The sequence below is a fragment of the Cervus elaphus genome, chromosome 4 (assembly GCF_910594005.1).
Source record: "Cervus elaphus chromosome 4, mCerEla1.1, whole genome shotgun sequence".
NCBI classification, from domain to species: Eukaryota; Metazoa; Chordata; class Mammalia; order Artiodactyla; family Cervidae; genus Cervus; species Cervus elaphus.
In genome coordinates, this window is record NC_057818.1 from 24,816,195 (window position 1) to 24,834,599 (window position 18,405).

The 18,405-nt window shown below is 49.9% G+C and overlaps 1 protein-coding gene and 1 long non-coding RNA gene across 6 annotated transcripts in view; one reads left to right on the plus strand and one right to left on the minus strand.

The window, feature by feature from the left end:
• Positions 1–4,433: 4,433 nt before the first annotated feature.
• LOC122691723 overlaps positions 4,434–18,405 on the minus strand; it is a 134,459-nt gene continuing 120,487 nt past the window's right edge. The window contains exons 2-3 of one of the 4 annotated variants that reach the window (XR_006340490.1): positions 5,765–6,177; positions 4,438–5,031 (exon numbers count right to left, since the gene is read on the minus strand). This is a non-coding gene — a long non-coding RNA (uncharacterized LOC122691723). Of the gene's footprint in view, positions 6,178–18,405 lie in introns of all 4 variants that reach the window. The other 3 variants (XR_006340492.1, XR_006340493.1, XR_006340491.1) reach the window with 3 other exon arrangements.
• Positions 7,523–13,746, plus strand: IRX6 (iroquois homeobox 6). Of its 2 annotated transcripts, none has more exons than XM_043898497.1 (6): positions 7,523–8,331; positions 9,317–9,574; positions 10,277–10,386; positions 10,593–10,900; positions 11,707–12,321; positions 13,291–13,746. In XM_043898497.1, the coding sequence occupies exons 1-6, from the start codon at positions 8,287–8,289 to the stop codon at positions 13,296–13,298; spliced, it is 1,344 nt and encodes a 447-aa protein (XP_043754432.1). In that variant the 5' UTR covers positions 7,523–8,286; the 3' UTR covers positions 13,299–13,746. The 2 variants fall into 2 exon arrangements, with proteins under 2 accessions (XP_043754432.1, XP_043754433.1); XM_043898498.1 differs by having other exon boundaries at positions 13,294–13,746.

An 18,405-nucleotide genomic window follows, 5' to 3' on the forward strand; every position in this document is an offset into this window, starting at 1 on the left:
ATGGACAGAGGCTACTTAGGCAGAAAGCAGAAGCATGTATGGTTTTAAAACTGCCAGGGGAAATCTGATAGCAAGACCAAAATGAAAGAGCAAGGTGCCACCTTCCCAGAGATAAAAAGAGCTGCTAGGCTACTTCTCAAAGCCTGTATAGAAATCCGAGGTCGGACTTCATGCTTTCTTGCAAAAGGTGCTGGAACCCGTGAGAAGACCATGCATCAATTCAGTGACCCATTGGTTTCCAGGTTGTCTCAAATGCTTCTCAGTTATGTGCCCTAAACCAGAGGTTTAATTCCTCTGAACCTTGGTTGCTCATCTGTGAAAAGAGGGTAAAAAAACCTCCCCTATTTAACCCTCAGAGTGACTAGGAGAAAGGAAGAAAGTAAATAATGACCTATAATAGATGTAGCAGGTAATATGGGTAGATTTGAAGCAACTGAGTCACAGCTCAGCAGTGCTCCATCTCCTATGCCCATCAGCCAATATTTATGAGATGTGTTTTCCTAGTCATTTAGACATTATATACAACCCTAGTCATCAGTACATCAGTCAAAGACAAATGTAAAAAATAACCCCTGAGAATCCAAGGTGTTGGTGTCAACGGGACCAAAACATCCACTTAGCTGCTCTATTGTTTTTCATTTCTATGCAGAAAATTGGTATTACATAGACTTTAAAAGGTAGGGGAAGCCAATCATATGCTATAAAAAATAACACAGCAGCTCAGATCATCTGTATGTTAGGTGAAGTGGTTATTTCTTGAAACAGCATCATCTCAGCAAGTAAAAATTTCATCAGAAATGTTATTTTCCCCAGATTTTAAAGCCAGCAGTTAGTTCAAACCCCAGATTTTCAGAACTAGCTCTGATACACTGGGCAAGTTAAGCTCTCTTAGGATTCAACTTCTGTAAAACAAAACAAATGATTTCTAATATCAGGTAGACATTATTTACAACCAAACTGTAAACTCCATGGAGACAGAAATTTTCATCGTCTCTTTGAACAAATTCACAGCCCCTAAGTCAGTGCTCTTAAAAAACAAGAACTCAGTGAATACTTGGCAAAGGAATGAATGAAGGTATAAAAGTTCTTAACTTCATGCCTAGAGTCTTGTGAGCTTTCAATAAGTACTAAGCCACTTTCCCAAAGTATTACAGTGCTAGATAAATGATTTCAGGATGATGCAAATAATATTTAACTCATTTGAATGTAACCTACATGAGGCAGGAAACTGTTTTGTTCATTTCTGAATCCTCACCTCCTAGAACCATGCCCAGCATTCAGTAGACACTCAGAAAATGTCTATTGAATAAATGATTTGGGTCATTCTTCCCAGACAGGCCATGTGCAACTTGAAGAGAAGAATTTTCTTATTTTTTCACCCCAACTGTGTGTGCACAAAAGGTATTCAAGCATTCAAAGCAGATGAGTTCAGTGGACTTTCAGGGACTCAAGGTTTTTTAGAACCACCACGATCTGTCAATAACATGTGTCATGAGGGTTATACAGTACTTTTGACTCCAAAGTAATGGAAACAGCTTCTATTGCCCTGGAAACTCATCCTGCAGACAGAATTTTGAGAGAAAATTGCACAAGAAAATACTCACTGTGAAATTTCACAAACTTCTGTCACTATGAAAAATGTCATGGAAAAGGATTTTTCTTATAAAACAGCAACTTATGAAAGTAATCAGTGCCGGAAAGCTCAAAGATAGATGAAGAAAACAAGAGGAACCAATCCAAGAGCTCTGGTTTTATGAATAGACGATTCCACCACCCAACTCATTTGTAAGATTCTCATGAGATCTTTTTTATAGCAGGTTATGAATCATCTTCATGATATCTTTAAATGGATGATCAATACTATATTTTCCCATAAAATGTTTGGTTTGAAATCCGATTTTAAGTGCATTAGAGTTTTTGTGCACCGAATGGGTGAATGCCATAATAAATTGTCATCAAATATGAAAGAAATATAGCAGAGATTAATTGCCATATTTATTTATGAGTCTATAAAATACCTTGTGAAAGTCCTGGCACATTTTTGGGATACCAATTTGAACCTTCAGGAAAGTTAAAAGCATTAAAAGAGACTGCAAGGAGATTTATTATCAGAATGTATTTAATTGCAGACCTAAGCAGACATGCAGGTATTAGAATGGCTATGCCCCTAATGGGCATGTCTCATGTGTTTCTCTTTTTTTCCCCCTTTAAAAATGATATACTTCCCATATTTTTATTGATTTGTGAAGATTTGTCATAAATTACTCTGGCCAGCACGTGACATCACAAATGGTCCCAGTTTCCCTAAAGTAGCGGGCCCCAGGTGGCACAAAAAAGAAGACTCCTGGCCAGTTCTAATGCTCGGTTTTAAAAGTAGGAGAAACCACAGTGAAAGAGAAAACTGGTGGAATGCAGCTAATCAGACAAAATGTGTGTAGTTTGAAGCTGCTCGTATTTTAATTGAAGCCTTAAGGTCTATGACAGTGAAATACTTTAGGGAGAAGAATGACAAAATAGCATCCTTAAAAATGGCCTATTAGCAACGGTCCAGTTAGAGAGTTGTATGCAAAAAGGCGCAGTCCCTGGCTAGAATCAGAGACAGCACCAAATCAGCTCCTTTTCCTACTGGTCTTGGCCATGTAGTTCTGTTCCCTAACTGTACACTCAAAACCACTCTTGGGCCCTGTTGCAAAGGGGAAAACGTACACGGCGTCTTATCCTCGCAAGTCTTTATATGCTGCCTCCTTCAGGTCTTTGTTTTTCACAAGCATTTTTTTTCCCAAAGACTTTGGCATCTGGAACTGTTCCCTGGCTTTCAACTCCATACATCACTTGTTGACTTTCAATTTTAATTCCTTGAGATTCCTTGAGCTATCATGAGAAAAATGTCAAAGATAAAATTAATAAAGAATTTCTATACATAAAAGCTGCTTTGTAACTGAGAAGTTAATGCACCAATCCCCCTAGTCTACCGATGCAAAAACAAAGATTAAAATATACATACAAATATAAATAATTTGGTTAGTGTATATATATATGTATATATACATACATGTATGTATGTATGTATGTATACCGACCCAGGGATCAAACCCAGGTCTCCCAACTATGTATATAGGAGACCCAAGTTTGATCTCTGGATGGGAAAGATCCCCTGGAGAAGGAAATGGCAACCCATTCCAGTATTCTTGGCTGGAGAATTTCATGGACAGAGGAGCCTGGCAGGCTACAGTCCATGGGGTTGCAAGGAGTCAAACATGACTGAGTGACTACTACTTTCACACACACACACACACACACACACACACATATCTTTCTGACACAGTCACTAGCCAAATTGCATTAATTGTTTTATAAACCATTATAGATATATAGACATAATCTTGGGTGGATTTTTTAAGAAGTTTTTTGTTGTTGCTGGGATTTTAAATTATTATTATTCTTATCCATCACAGATGGGTCTGTTTGCCATTTTCTATTTTATTAATGATCTTCATCAAATTTCTAAAACTCCTAAATTATCACATATGCTCTTTCATAAAACAAGTTGATACAAAAGCATGTAGTAGAGACTTAACTAATGTTCTTACTGTGGTGTCTCTTCAGATATTTCTGGGCTAAATTACATTATGTTATTCCAGGGCAGTACATCTCCAGCTGTATCTGGCTTCATATATGTTTGAAATAAGGTTTTGTGGAGAGACCCAAACTGCAGTTCTGTTTCCTCCTCTGTCATCTGTTCATTTGTGTGATCTGAGGTTTGCTTCCCACCTTTTCAATTTCCTTATCAACAGCCTTAAATAAGATAAAGCAGAGGTGTTTAGGATAGCTCCCAAGAATCTACAAATGCAAAGGAATGTTATTATCACCAAGCTACAGTTTTTTAAGTCTGAGCTCAGGTTTGTACCTGGCTTGCTGACACACCAGGATCTCTGCATTGTCTCATTTTTCACTTTATCTAGAAGTTCATTCTTTCTGTTTGCCACCTTCCTAACAAGCAACATCAACACCCTCATCTGGGAATTATTGCCTTTTTATTTTCCTCTCCTGATGCCAGAGTTGCTGCTGACAATATGTATTCAGGCAAGGCAGGGGCTCGCTGTGTTTCACAATCAGATGCCATGCACACTACTTCCGTCAAAACAATTAGTGTTCATTTCGGTTTTACTCGGGGAGACCCATGGTGACTGATCAGTATAAATTATAGATGCACGTGTCCAGATGCACTTGTTCATTCATGCATAGATGTGAGGAGATGTCATCCTTCTCAGTTCAAAAACAGTCACTAAAAAAAATTCATACTTAAAAAAATATAACAGCACATTTTCATCAGTGTTATTTTATCCATACACTCACACACTCCATCTATGATCTGAGGCATCTAAAGTTGATTTGGGGCATTTTACCATTATCATCCTCTCCCTGTAAAATCTGTTGTCTTTCTAAATCATTAGGAAATCAGAAATATTTAAAATATTCAAAATAGTACAGTATGATTTCCTTTTTTGTGTGTGGCACCTGCATTCAGGTTTACTATCAAGACACATTCTTTACTCTGCCTGCTCAAGCCCTTCAGTACATTTCAATCAAAGCAACCTGAACTTCAAATAAACAATGTCAGATTAGTACTCTCCCTGCTCCAAAGAGGCCTTTGACTGTTGACTGTTTCAGATTTGTTTTAATGAGCAGTTAGAGGCGCTATCAGGGTATGTGGTATAATACAATAAAAGAATCTGTATCATCTATATAAAACAAGGTAGAATGACTCCCTTAAATACAATTGGGTCTGTATTTGATAGGTTTATTTACTTGCTTCAGTAAAATTCAATATGGATACACAGACAATTGGGCAGTTCTCCCCAAACTAAATGAATCAGGGCTGAACAAAGCAATGAAAAGCCAGCGCTGTGGAGAGGCTCAGGGCACTTGGCTGTCGATGTGACTGCCTGTCAACAAGTCCGGAAGAGAGCAAATTCCGTGGCAGCTTCCTTGAATCACTTTCCAGGAAACACTCCTTTTCACCCGAGGTTTCTGCCAGACAGAAGTTGATACTGGTTGAAACTGATGGTTTGGTTTTGTAACAAGGGCCCCCAAATAATGGGAAAAGGCACACTTCATAGGAACACTTTTAGGGAACCCCACTAAATGCTTAAGGTGGCGACAATCAAATGTCAGTGGCAGCAAGTGGGCTTGCTTTGAGTGCTGCCTCTCTCCAGGAAAGCAATGTGAAATCAAGGTCTCCATGCCTGGAAAGAGCAGCCTTCCTCTCCAAGACATTCTTATACCTTAAAGCAACTTAGAACACAATAGTACGAAAGATGCCTTAACAGAAAACTGGCTCTTTTGTTTGTTTTCTTTTCTGCAGATGAAGAAAATGCTGAAGCATTTATAGTCACATCTCCCAATTCACTTCACCACTGTTCTTCCTCCTCTTTTCTTTCTTTCTTTTTTTTTTTTTTTCCCAAATCATGTTCCTTTTTTTGAATCCTAGAGAGGGAATACAAGAGGTAGGCCTGGAGGCCTTGCACACAGCACTGATACCACAGAGATCTTATAAATCAGCTGAAAATCAATAAATCCTATATGGTAGTTTCTCCTTTGCAACCAGATCGCCAGAGGACAGAACTAATGCTTTTTCTTCATCACCCTCCCCATTTTTCTGTCATTTAAAAAAAAAAAAATTCTGCTTAAGAATGAATGGGCAATCAAAGTTGCTGAGTAAGTATTTCAACTACCTAATTTTATTACTTTACAATTGACATACCTTCCCTCTGGAAATGTTGGCAATTAATTAATTAGCGGTAATCTTCCCCAAGGGACTGATTTAATGAATTCTCTCCAATTCTTACTTAAAAAAAAAAAAAATAGATGTATCCCAGCTGCAAACGTGTAGATGGCTCCAAAGTGCATTTTGAAAAATCAAGGAATTTTATCTTTTACGGTGAATTTTTATCACTAAATCAATCTGGCGATAACTGTAATTCTTCTTCTAACTAGGATTTTCCCGGGTTGAACGCAAGGTTTCTCCAAGGTAATGACACGCAGTAGCCGCAGCCAGGAAACCTCGCCGGGTTTGTTCGTACTTGGAATGGATCTGGTGCTCCTGTTAATAATCTCTTAGGCGGTGGGAGTCTGCGGTTTGCGGCTTATTCAAGCTCGGTGTGCGTTCTGCAGAATCTGTAAAGAAATAAAGAAGCCGGTGTCATTCTAAAGAGGTCGCTGACTTCCGGGCCTACTAGTCTCCGCTGAAAGGTGCCTGAGGAAGGCTGGGGCCAGGGACCCAGACCTTACCCGTCCCTGGGCTTCCTCCTTGCCTCGCCAGAACCCAGGTCAGAGATCCGGGTTGTTCTTAACCTCCAGGCCACATGTTTTTGCGTTTCAGCTAGAAAGTAAAGCTAGGCCCTTGAACCACCACCCCCGGTTCCTTTGGGAAGGCGCAGAGAGGACCTGGGAGAGCGTTTTTGTAAGATGTAAAGCTCGGTGACCTCTGGAGTGACATTCTGAGACAATCTGAGGTGTCTGGCTTGCAAACCTGAAAACCCTAGAGTTCCACTCGCATGCCGGCAGCATCCCCGGATGACCTCCTCCCACCGGACTGACAACCCCTTTACGCCCCCAGATGTCCTGGGGTTGGAGGCCCCGGGAGGCCTGGGGATTGAGCCTTCAGGAGTCCAGTTTCTCCCATACTCGAAAACTGGCGGCCCCTCGCCTGGGGGCCAGGCCTAGAGGACACAGCCCCCTCCCAGGCACCAATGAGCTCGTCCGCCATCAGTGCCCCTTTGAGGGCCCCTGGGATGCAGGGGATGGTCAGATCGCTGGGCCCAGCCAGGAGACCCAGAGGAGCGCAGGGAACCGACCGCCCTCCCTGCGCGCTGAACCGTGGCTCGCCAGCGCCACCCCCAGCGGAGCGCAGCGGCTGCAGCCCGGCCCCAGCACCTTCGTGCGGCTCCCCGATCCCCCGTGGACCCAGCGAGAGGCGCGCACGAGGAAGCCAAGCCTCGCCTTCCGAAAAGACGCCCAGGGGTCTCCGCCCGCTGTCTGCAGATGCCCAGGGGGGTCTAACTTGGCGCCTTTCCCCACACAATCCGAGGGGGAGATCTGAACTTGACCTGGAGGGGGCGCTATTCGGTCTATTGGAGGACCAGAGAGCAACAGGGGAACCCTGGGGTCAAGACCCTAGTAAAGACCGGGTCATGGAGATCCTGGATCGAGCTAAAGTCCTAGGGCGGGGAGCCAGGCCCCCGAGGACAAAAGACTGCCGAACAGTGGATCCACCGACGCTGCCCCCAACGAGCTCGGGGCCCGCGGCGCGAACAAACTTTCCTGCAGCGGAGGTGGGAGGTGGGGGGCCGGGCTGGAGGCTTGTCCCCGGAGTCTCTGCGCTCCTCCACCTGCCAGCGTTCCACCTCCGCCCAGCCTTCGCCCACCCGTTTCCTCCCCTCCCCCGCGCGCCTCTGTTCGCTTAGACTCATCCCTCTCCTCTCCCCTCCTCCTTCTCCCTCTAGCCTTTCTCCCCCACTTTCCTCCTGTTGTTACTCCTGTCTCTTCTTTTGTATTCTCTCCTCCCTCGCCGCCCGGCGCTTCTCTCCTCCTCCGGGCCGCAGGGGAGGAGGTAGGCGCGCTGCGCCCGGGGCCTGCGCGGCGCGGTGGGAGGCGTTTCTCCTACTTCTCCCGGGTAATTTGGAGAGATTGTATGTGCGCGCGCGCGTGAGCTTAAGGCGAAAAGGGGTAGGATCCTGCGCCAAGCAGAGAGGGTCAGGGTCTTTGACGTTCCTCACCAGCTGCACAAACCTCCCGGAACAAGTGTGAGTGTGGTTAAGAGTGCGCGCGCGCGCACGGGCTGGCTGCGCTTGGCAGGCTTGGTGGCCCGGGGCCCCAGGGCCCGGGGGCCCGCCTGGCGGCCCGGGATTACCGTGACGTCACATTGAGCCTCTGGCCACCTTGGACTGGGGCACCTCGGGAGCCGCACAGCCCCGCACCGCGCCTCACCTGGCCTCGCCGCCGCGCGCTTTTGGGAACCCGCATCCTCTCCCTTCCCCTGCCCATCCATGGGCCCTTCTGTCTTCCGGACCACGCGGGCCGGAGGGGAGCCTTCTGGAGCGCAGGGCTCGGCAGCCAGGCTGCCTTCGGCTCTGCCTCCAGCCACGCCAAGCCGGCGGAGGACCCAGCACTGGGCACTGGCGACCGTGTAAGGAACCGAGGCCGCGGACGGCTGGAGGCGCAGAACCACGGGGCTGAGGCGGCAACCCGCAAGAGAAGAGGGCGGCGGGGTCACGGACAGTCACAATGTCCTTCCCGCACTTTGGACACCCTTACGGCAGTGCTTCCCAGGTAAGAGCCGCCCCCATGGGGGATGGGGGCAGACTGGAAGGAAGGAGAGCCCAGTGCCGGAACCTGCCCGCAAAGCCCTCCTCTCCCACGAGTTCCCAGGGAAGCCAGAGAGAGCAGGAACCTGGGTAGTGTACCGCAGACCCCTCTGACATGCCCCATCCCTGGCAGAAAATGCGCCGCTCCCCCAGGCAAGCTGAAGAATCGTGTGACCCGAAACTTGGGCACTCTGACCTCGCGCTCCGCGAGGTGGGTGGGATCTCCGGAACCTTCCAGACAGGCCTCCTTGCTGTACAGATATCCGAGGTGGCCGGGAGGGTCCCAGACTCTGTCTCACTCTTTTTCTGGGCTCGTTCGTTTGTGATCCTCTGTTCTTTTCCTCTCCCTTCCATGGGTAGGTCCAAGCTCTCGGCTTCCGGTTCCTTCGATTTTCCAGATCTGGGTGGGCACTGTGCAATGACAGGGTCTCCTGGGGAAATTCTGGAGACGCCCACCCCTGTTCAGTTTCTCAGCAGAGAGCCCAAGAACTAGCCCCAGCTTGACCTCTGCCCAGCTTTGTGACCTCGGAAAAGCCTCCTATTCTCCGTAGTCCTCATTCCCCATCTATAAAGTAGCAAGAGTGAGACGGGGGTCTCTAAGGCAAATTTCAAGTTCGGCCTTGGTAGGATCCTGTGGCTGCGAGGAGGGAAGGTTCACCAGGGAACTGGCCGAGTCTGGCTTTTGTAATTCGGGTTTCAGAACCTTCCCATGACCCGGAGCCCCTGGAACTCTGGAGCTTTAGCAAAGCTTTAGGAGTATGTCTATAAAGGCGGTTTGGATAAATGGCGTCTACGGGTCATTTCCGTCACAGTCCTCAGGAGAACGCTCAGCACAAGGGGGAATGAAGTTCATACTGAGGGAAGGGCTGATCTGGCAGTTCCGCCGCTGGCTCCCGCCAGCCCGAGGCGCCGGTCTCTGACCTCCAGTGCCCCCTCTCTCGCCCCCGTAGTTTCTGGTGTCTGCAAGTTCCAGCGCCACTTGCTGCGAATCCGCCCCGCGCTCGGTCCCAGATGTGGGCTCGGGCTCCACCCCGGCGGCCGCGCTCTGCTGCGCACCCTACGACAGTCGGCTGCTGGGCAGCGCGAGGCCCGAGCTGGGCGCGGCCTTGGGCATCTATGGAGCTCCCTACTCGGCCGCTGCAGCTGCCCAGAGCTACCCAGGCTACCTGCCCTACAGCCCCGAGCCGCCGGCGCTGTACGGGGCGCTGGTGAGTACCGGGGTGGAGCCTGGGTCCGCGCGACAGAAGCCACCCCTGTGGGGGCAGGAGCGGCAGGGGCGAAACCCCTTGTGATGTTTCTATCTAGGAAAATCTAGGACCTACAGCATCACTTCGAGGAAAGGCAATGGTTAGGATTCTATATAAAGTAAAATAAATAAATAAATAAAACATCTTTACAACATGTTACAGTTTGTAGAAGTCCATCCTGGTTAAAAAAACATCTGTACCTCGATTAACCGCGTAAAGTAGGCAAGTCATCACTAGGCTCAGTGTACAGATGAGGAAACTAAGGTTCACAATGGCTTGAATAATCTTTCCCAAAGTCACAGAGATAGGAGGCGGAGAATGACTCCGGAAAGGGAGTAAGAAAGAGCCCCAGCTGCTGGGAGGCGGTTGGGGGGGACACAAGTAGTAACAGTTAAATGACAGCGAATACTGCTTATGCTGCACTAGAATTCTGCCAAGCATGTTTCTTCAGTAACCTTTAGGCTTGATTGTCATCCCATTTACCAAGAGGAAACTGAGGCACAGAGGGGTTAAACAGCTGTGCCCAGGATCACACAGTCAATGCGAGTGGTGGTGCTGCAGTTCTAACCAGACTTGACTCCAGAGTTCACACCCTTAGCAACTCCCCACCCCACCTCCTCCTCCCCAAATGTAGTCCTTATTTCTTCCCTCCTCCCCCTCCAGAATCCACAGTACGAATTTAAGGAGGCTGCCGGGAACTTTACATCCAGCCTGGCACAACCAGGAGCCTATTACCCCTATGAGCCGACACTGGGGCAATACCAGTATGATCGGTAAGGCATGGGGCGTTGGTGGCTGATATCACAAGCTCTTTCCTCCTCCCCTGCCAAGGTAGGACCAATCCACAGAGCATGGGGTGGGGGATGGCTGTGGGCTAGGATGGTGAGCAGAACCTCACTTCCTTCAGGGACAGAGATTGTCTCTTGCCTGCAGCCCCAGGTTCCCAGCCCCAGAACTGTCAGCCAGGTTCTCCCCGCAGGTATGGAGCAGTGGAGTTGAGTGGTGCTGGGCGCAGAAAGAACGCCACCCGGGAGACCACTAGCACACTCAAGGCCTGGCTCAACGAGCACCGCAAGAACCCCTACCCCACCAAGGGCGAAAAGATCATGCTGGCCATCATCACCAAGATGACCCTCACCCAGGTGTCCACCTGGTTCGCCAATGCGCGCCGGCGCCTCAAGAAGGAGAACAAGATGACCTGGGCACCCAAGAACAAAGGCGGGGAAGAAAGGAAGGAGGAGGATGGAGCAGAGGAGTTGCTGGGCTGCCTAAATGGTGACACCAAAGGTACCCCATGTTCCCTGCCCCAACTTACCTGGGTTTTCCAATCATCAAACAGTTGGATTGGGTTTTCACAACCACAACCCATGGCGTAGCTTCTGTGGAAGTCTTCCCCTGGCTTCCTTTCACACCTGCAACCCCTGCATGCCTCAGGGCCTTTGCCTGTGCAATCAGTTCCCTTTGCCTGGAATTCACTAAGGATCTGGGAACTGCCTTCTAGACTTAAAAGCACCACCTCCAAAAAGCCTTCCCTGTGCACCCACACCAGCTAGCTTCCTAAGTTATTCTCTACCACATGTGCCTACTTTTATTTCCTGTGGCCTATTTACCCTCTTAGGGATGTCAGCTCCACCATAGAGAGCCTCCATTGCTGTACTCTCTAAATTCCTAATACTTAAATGCCTCAATGATGTCTGGCACATAGCTGGTGCTCAGTAAATATTTTCTGAATTAAGTAATACACACCAGCCACCGGTGAGTGTTTAAATTGGATAAAAACGGCCCTCTGCTTTTTTTAAGGCTGAGAAACTGAGATCCAGGTCTTAGGGAAAAGTGTCCCTTTCCTTGGGCTATCAAAGGGGAGGAGGGCTCTTCTGAAGGGTGAGAGCAGATCTAAGGGCGGGAATTCTTTCCCAGCCTCAGGCCGCCAGCTCTGGAGCAAGTGTCGGAGGCGGTGTGGCCATCCTGGTGAATTACACCGAGTCTGCCCTGAGTGCAGGGCACATCTTGCTAAAAGCTTCTCGGGGATGGGCACTCCCGAGGATTTCCCTTGGGGCCTGGGGCTTTTCTCACTCGTTCTTGATTTCCCTCAGACGTTACTGCTGGCCAGGAGGCCCGGGGGCTCCGGCTGAGTGACCTGGAAGACCTGGAGGAAGGAGAGGAAGAGGTGGCGGATGAAGAGGAGGCAGTGGCCACAGCTACGGACAGACTGGCTGAGCTCCATAAAGACACTCAGTCGCTGCCGGCGGCGCAATGTGCCGCCGCTCGAGAGGGCCGGCCGGAGCGCAGGGAGTGCAGTCTGGCGGCACCCCGCTTCTCGTTCACTGAGCCCCCCAGATCCGGAGAAACCGACTTCCTCCGGGCCGAGCCAGGAGGCCCCACGTTGACCATGCACTACCCCTGCAGCGAGAAACCATCGCGCATTTGGTCTCTGGCGCACACAGCGGCCGCCAGCGTCGTCGTCGAAGGGGCACCTCCAAACCCGCCCCAGCCACGAAGTCCTGAGCACCATCTGATTCGCGGACTGCCTCCAGGCCCGGGCGCGCGACCCGCGGTCCCCAGAGACTCCGCGTGCCAAGAGTCTCCCCGAGTAGCCAAAGCCTTTGGAAACCCCACGTTTGCCCTACAGGGTCTGCCGCTGAACTGTGCGCCGTGCCCGCGGCGGAGGGAGCCGGCGATGCGGTGCCAGTACCCATCCGGAGCAGAAGGTAGTGGGCCCCCAACGGCGCTGGGAGTGTCTGACCAAAGGACCCCTCCCCTTCCCACCTTCCCTCACCCCACTCCCCTGTACCCCAACTCCGGATTACCCAGCCGCTGCACAGGCTCTCTGCCAAGGTTCAGACCTAGCCTAGCTCAAGAGTGTCTCACCCCACTCCTTGAAACAGAAGCTTAGAGATCAAAGTTCTAGCTCCTGAATCTTCTTAAAACCAAATACTAGATTACACTAGAATGAGACAGTAACTTACCTAGGAAACACTGAGAAAGTCATTGAAGAGAAGGACAGCTTAGATCTCTTCACTGTTTAGATCTCTCCAGATGTGCCAGGTGGGCACCGTCATGACCCTCCAGCCCAGGCATTCTTGTCCCCTTCCTGCCCTTTGGAGGAGGACAGCTGCCTCCCTTTATGGTCTTGTTCCAAGAGTTTGCTAGGGCTAGGCAGGCACAAGGGCTTTCCCAGAAGTCTCAGGGGAAAGGCCAGATACCTACAGGTTCAAAGCCAGTGCTTAAGGCCAGAAGCTCTCCATGCAGCCCACTGAAATCCCTAGGGGTGTAGTTCAGGTGAGTGCTGTATGTGTAGGGCCGTCTTACCCCCAAGCTGGATAGGACTGCCAATCAGCTGTCTCCCGCACCTGGCTGAATCACTAGTTCACTGGCTGTGTTGGGTTGGAAGGGAATTTCACCCGACAAAGGGACATTCCCAAAGCATTTGGAAGCCTCCAGCAATTACCATCAGATTCTGCTCTTTGAAGTCATTTCTCTCAGGATTAACTACTAGCTTAGAAAATTGGGTTACACTGTTATTTGAATTTCCACCTAACAAGGTCCAAATGTTACCTCTGGCAAGCAAATTGCCTCTAGACCTTAGATTCCCTTGGAATGAGACACCCCCGACCTCGGATTTCCTAGGAATCGCCCCTGAGTGGCCTTCGGGTTTTAATCAACCTTTCCTCTCTCAGCAGGTTAGCGCAATGGCTGCGATTAGCAGAAGCGTCCTGGAAATAAGCCCTGCTTTTTGGAACTCACCTCCACACTAAGAAGCTAAGAGACCTCGCCAAGGTCTGGGGCTCTCACTTCGCCTAAGAGACAGATACACAGAAATATTCCGAATGGCCCTCCTGGCACGCAGAGGAGGGGAGTGGCTGGCAGAGGTCCCTCTTTTCAGATCCCTGGAGGAGGTGGGAGGGCACCTTGGGGAAGGTCAAGTGGGAAGGCTGGGCGAGTGTGCCCAGGGCACCCAGCTCAGCACTCTAGTCTGCCTCTCCCCTCTGGATTCAGGTCTCAAGTCACCCCCTCTCCTGTTCACTCACCCCATCACCCTCACTTTGTAACTTCAATGCTGACTTGGCTCCTAAGGACCACGCGTGTCTCCTCCCCTTTCTCACTCTTTGTGTCCTTAAAGATAATCCACCGAAACCAAGCTGTGTGGCCTGTTTGCAACTGGGGAACTCGGTGAGGTTGGGGTGGTGGGGAGAAGGGGATGAGGTCAGGGATTCTGGAGACAGGGCGGCGTGGGCTGCAGATTTCAATAGCTGGGAGAGAAAGTGACAAGGTAATGGCCAAGACCCACCAAAATTTGCGGACCCAACGAAGTCGGAGAGCGCGTGAGACTTCCGACTGATTCCGGGGAGTTGGAGGTGGGGAAAGAGGGCGCAACTTGGGGTTGGGGCTGGAAAGGGGAGAGGAGAGCTGTCAGGTTATTTGGGTAGAAGCTGGATTTGTTTCCGTTCGTACTTGGGTTTTAAGTTTCTTGGGAGGAGGGGAGATGGGGGTCCTCTCGGCAGTGTCTGGGCGCGCTCCACCCCTCTGACCCAACGGCCAAGTCGGACAGCTTGCTGGGTTGATTAGAGGCGAGAAGAGGGCAATCTTCCCGTTTAATCAAGTGTCAGCAAACACTTCCGGTACAGGCCAACCAATGGGAGCAGATGAGCGGGGAAAGCGGCTTTGTCCCCGGAGTGAGCAGCGTCCAGACTAGGGCTGAGGAGTGCGGACGGGCGGAGGTGAGAGCCTTGAGTTCGTGTCCCCGGCCCAGTGGCTTCGGCTTTAGCCCGCGAGTGCGTTCGCCGCTGCGCGAGAGGAAAGGGAGGCAAACCGGGACGGTGCCCCTGCCGGGTGGTCCGGGGAGCCGATGGGGACCGGGAGACAGGAGGGAGGGCTGCTGGGGTGTGCGCCTAGGGGCCGTGTCTTCGCTGCAGGGCTCCAGCCCCTCCGGCAGAGGCTGGCTGACAGCCTTTCAGACCAGCGCTGTGCCAGCAGACTGGTCACTGAAGTCTGGGACGGGAAGGATCCAGATTTGGGAGGAGATTTTAAGAACCTTGGAGGCTGCAGAGAGGAAAAGTGGGTGTTGAAAAAATCAAGGGGAACAGGCCACCTCCCCGCGCCCCACTCTGCTTTGTTTTCTATAGAATAGTCAGAGATAATGAATTACACAAAAGCACAAACCCCTTCCTCAGATGAGGAAACTGAGGAAGGGCAGGGACTGATTCAGGGTCGTAGAGAACCCGTGGTGAAGTTAAATCCAACTCTCCACTCAGCGTCCAAGGCCCCCTTTCGCTCTGACTCCTCTCCCCCTTCCTCTGGGAAACCCCCTCCCTGCCTTCTTTTTGCTCCTGGGTGACAGCTGCTCCTACCCCCAGCCTCTCTGGGGACCCTCCAGTCGCCCTCACTGTCCGGCGGCTTAGGGTCCGGGAAATTAAACTGCGAAAAGATAAACATTATTTCCAGTCGGCTTTACGGGATTAACGCTTGTAATAAAGAGCATTAGCTAGAGGTTTCTTTCAAGGCACTCTGGACCCCACCCCCTCCTAGGGGGCCAGGTAAACCCACCCCTACCCACCCCAGCCCCACCCCACCGCCAGGCTGCAGAAGCTAGTTCCTAGGGCCTCCAGTTGGAAGTGGGGCACCTGCTAGCCATTCTGTGGAGGGGAGAGGAGCGGTAGCATCTCATGGAGTCAGATTTCCAGGTGGGAAAGTGAATGCCAGAGAGAAGAGACTCACCTACATCAAGGTCATGTGACTGAACTGGGACTAGGATGCAGAGCATACAGGATGGTAGTGGGCAAAGGGTTTACCTGCACCCTGCCTCCAGTCATGCTGCTTTTGTAGGACCCTGAACCTCGGAAAAGAAGGTCCAGGTACCATCCAGGACCTTATCTACAGGATCCAGCCTCTCTCTACCTCCCACAACCCAGAGCAGGAGCCTGCAGTCCAAGCTTGTCCCAAAGATCTGGGAGTGTGAGATCTGGTTGGCTGGAGTGTGAGAAGGGCTGGACTATGAGAAGGGCCAAAAAAAAGTAGCCTTCAATCCCAGGAAATGGCTTGGCCACCTCAATCCCATTGTGTTGCATGCTCAGTTGTGTCCTACTCTTTGCAATCCTATGGACTACAACCTGCCAGGCTCCTCTGTCCATGGGATTTTTCCAGGCAAGAATACTGGAGTGGCTTGCCATGCCCTCCTCCAAGAGATCTTCCTAACCCAGGGTCGAACCCACCTCTCCTGTGTCTCCTGAATTAGCAGGCAGATTCTTTACCACTGAGCCACCTAGGAAGCCCATTACTCCCACCATATGTGGCCGTGGACAAGCCCTTTGCCCTCTCTTAGTTTCCCCAGCAGTCAAGTTCGGAGATAATCTAGTTCTCCATCCTTGTGCTCAGGGTTCACTGCAGAGCTGGTGTTCGGCTCCAGAAGTACAGCCAAAGGCCTGAGAATGGGGAGTCTGAGCCTGCGATCCCAGCCTCCGGCTCCCAGCAGCAATCTGTTCCCACTATCTCTGCCCCCACTGAGAGCCTCCTGCAAATCTCCCAATATAATCTCCCAGAATCATATTTTGAATACTGTTTTGATTAAATGCTGGAGCAAGGGGAGGGGGGATGCAACCCTGCTGTCCTTGGCTGAGCCTGCTGGGGCCTGCAGACAGCTGGCCTGTGAGCTCAGCAAAGTGAGCGACAGTCAAAGCAGCAAGGTGATGTTCTCAGGCTTGGAGAGACTATAGGAGGGTCTCTCCAAATTCCCTTGATGACAAATGTGCTTCTTCCTTCAGCTGGGGAGCAGCCACCAGAGCACTGGGAAGAGAGAGGCTGAGCCAAGGGAGCCATAGAACTTAAGTGCCTTCTTCCTTTATTGATTCCTTTCCGGCCAGCAGTCATGACATTGGCATCAAACTCACTAGATAACCTCTATGATCACTTTTGGCTGCAACATCCTATCACCCTGGTAATGATAAGAGTTTATAAAGCCCTTACCGTGTGCCAGACTCAGAGCCATGTCCTTTAAATGCACTGACTCATTTATGCGTTGCAGGAGTCCCAGGAACCTTTGTATTTTCTAGTATGTCCCATCTACTCAATGTAGAAAAAGAAGCTCAGAGAAGTAAAATACCTTGATGTCAGTTATCCAGTTAGCAAGTAAAGAAGTCAGACCCTGAGTAGGGCTGATTCTTAAGTGAAAAGTGAAAATTAGTTGCTTGGTCATGTCTGACTCTTTGTGACTCCATGAACTGTAGCCCACCAGGCTCCTCTGTCCATGGAATTCTCCAGGCAAGAATACTGGAGTGGGCAGTCATTCCCTTCTTCAAGGGATCTTCCCGACCCAAGGATCAAACCCAAGTTTCCCGCATTGCAGGCAGAGTCTTTACCATCTGAACCACTAGGGAAGCCCCTTAACCACTAAGTTCTACTGTCAGTGCATTTTCTTGTTTTAAAATTCTTTTATTCTATTATGAATAGAAGCCTTGTCTCTGAGACTCTGTCTATGAGTGTTATCTGTTGCCTCTGGAGCTCCAGGTTGCCCTGCTTCCTTCTCAGGAATGTCCAATGGAAAAGGACTTTCAGTGCTTCGTGGACCTGCCCCCAGATCCTGGCCAAGAGCATCCCCCACTTTCCCACCGCCCACCTTTCCCTGGGTCAAGACTGTCTGAGACAACCCTGGTCAGTGTTTGCTAAAATATAGCCTGTGGATCTCCACCATTGCAATCAGACCATGACTAACGGACCCTGCTGAGAGGTGGGCTGGAAGATTTGCTTATGTGACAAGCACCCTAGGTAGCCTGAGGGGCCTCTGACCTGAGTAGTAGTGGCTGACCCTCAAGTGGCCAGACCCTAAATTCACCCTGAGGCTTTAAAATGCCTGTTGTTGGCCAAGAGTAAATCACATCCCAGTAACAAGTGCAAATATTCCCTCCAGGATTTAATCTGGATTCACATGCAATCACCTCATCTGGTTCAGCTCCTCACCCGCCATCCTGTAGCTCAAAGATTAGTTGTTATTGGAGGAGGAGGAGGTGACCTAGGAGACGAACTTGCCTCCCCCCAGCAGTCTGAGGACTAACTAGGGTTCCAGCGTTGGAAGCATCTTTGGAGCTCCCAGCACCTCTTCATGTAAGAGAATTCTGTCCCCAGACATGAGCCTGCTGTCCAGAATCCTTACATATTCAAGAAAAATCAACGCCATGAAGGGAAGATTGTATCTTAAGCAAACAAAAGAAGTGATGGAGGGGGTGGGTCTCTCACGGTCTCTTGTTGCAGCCTTGGCTGCAATAGAAGGTTCTTTCTTTTTTGAACCAATTTTTTTCTCCACTTCCCTCCTGAAATCAATCTCTTGAACCAATGAGTCTTACTCTTCTCCACAATTCCAGGTTTTTTGTCACCCTGTATGCCTTCTCTTTCCCTTGCCCTCTCAGTGGGACCTTCTTGGCCCTTATCCGAGATCAGAGTAAGAACATAGTCCAATAGCTGTCTCCCAGTTATGAGGTGAAGGACCCCCTCCATTGGCATGATTTTCATTAAATGCTAAGTTGGAGAGGGTGGTTTTGAATTGTGTTGGAAAAGACTCTTGAGAGCCCCTTGGACTGCAAGGAGATCCAACCAGTCCATCCTAAAAGAAATCAGTCCTGAACACTCATTGGAAGGACTGATGTTGAAGCTGAAACTCCAATACTTTGGCCACCTGATGGGAAGAGCTGACTCATTTGAAAAGGCCCTGATGCTGGGAAAGATTGAAGGCAGAAGGAGAAGGGGACGACAGAGGGTGAGATGGTTGAATGGCATCACTGACTCAATCGACATGAGTTTGAGTA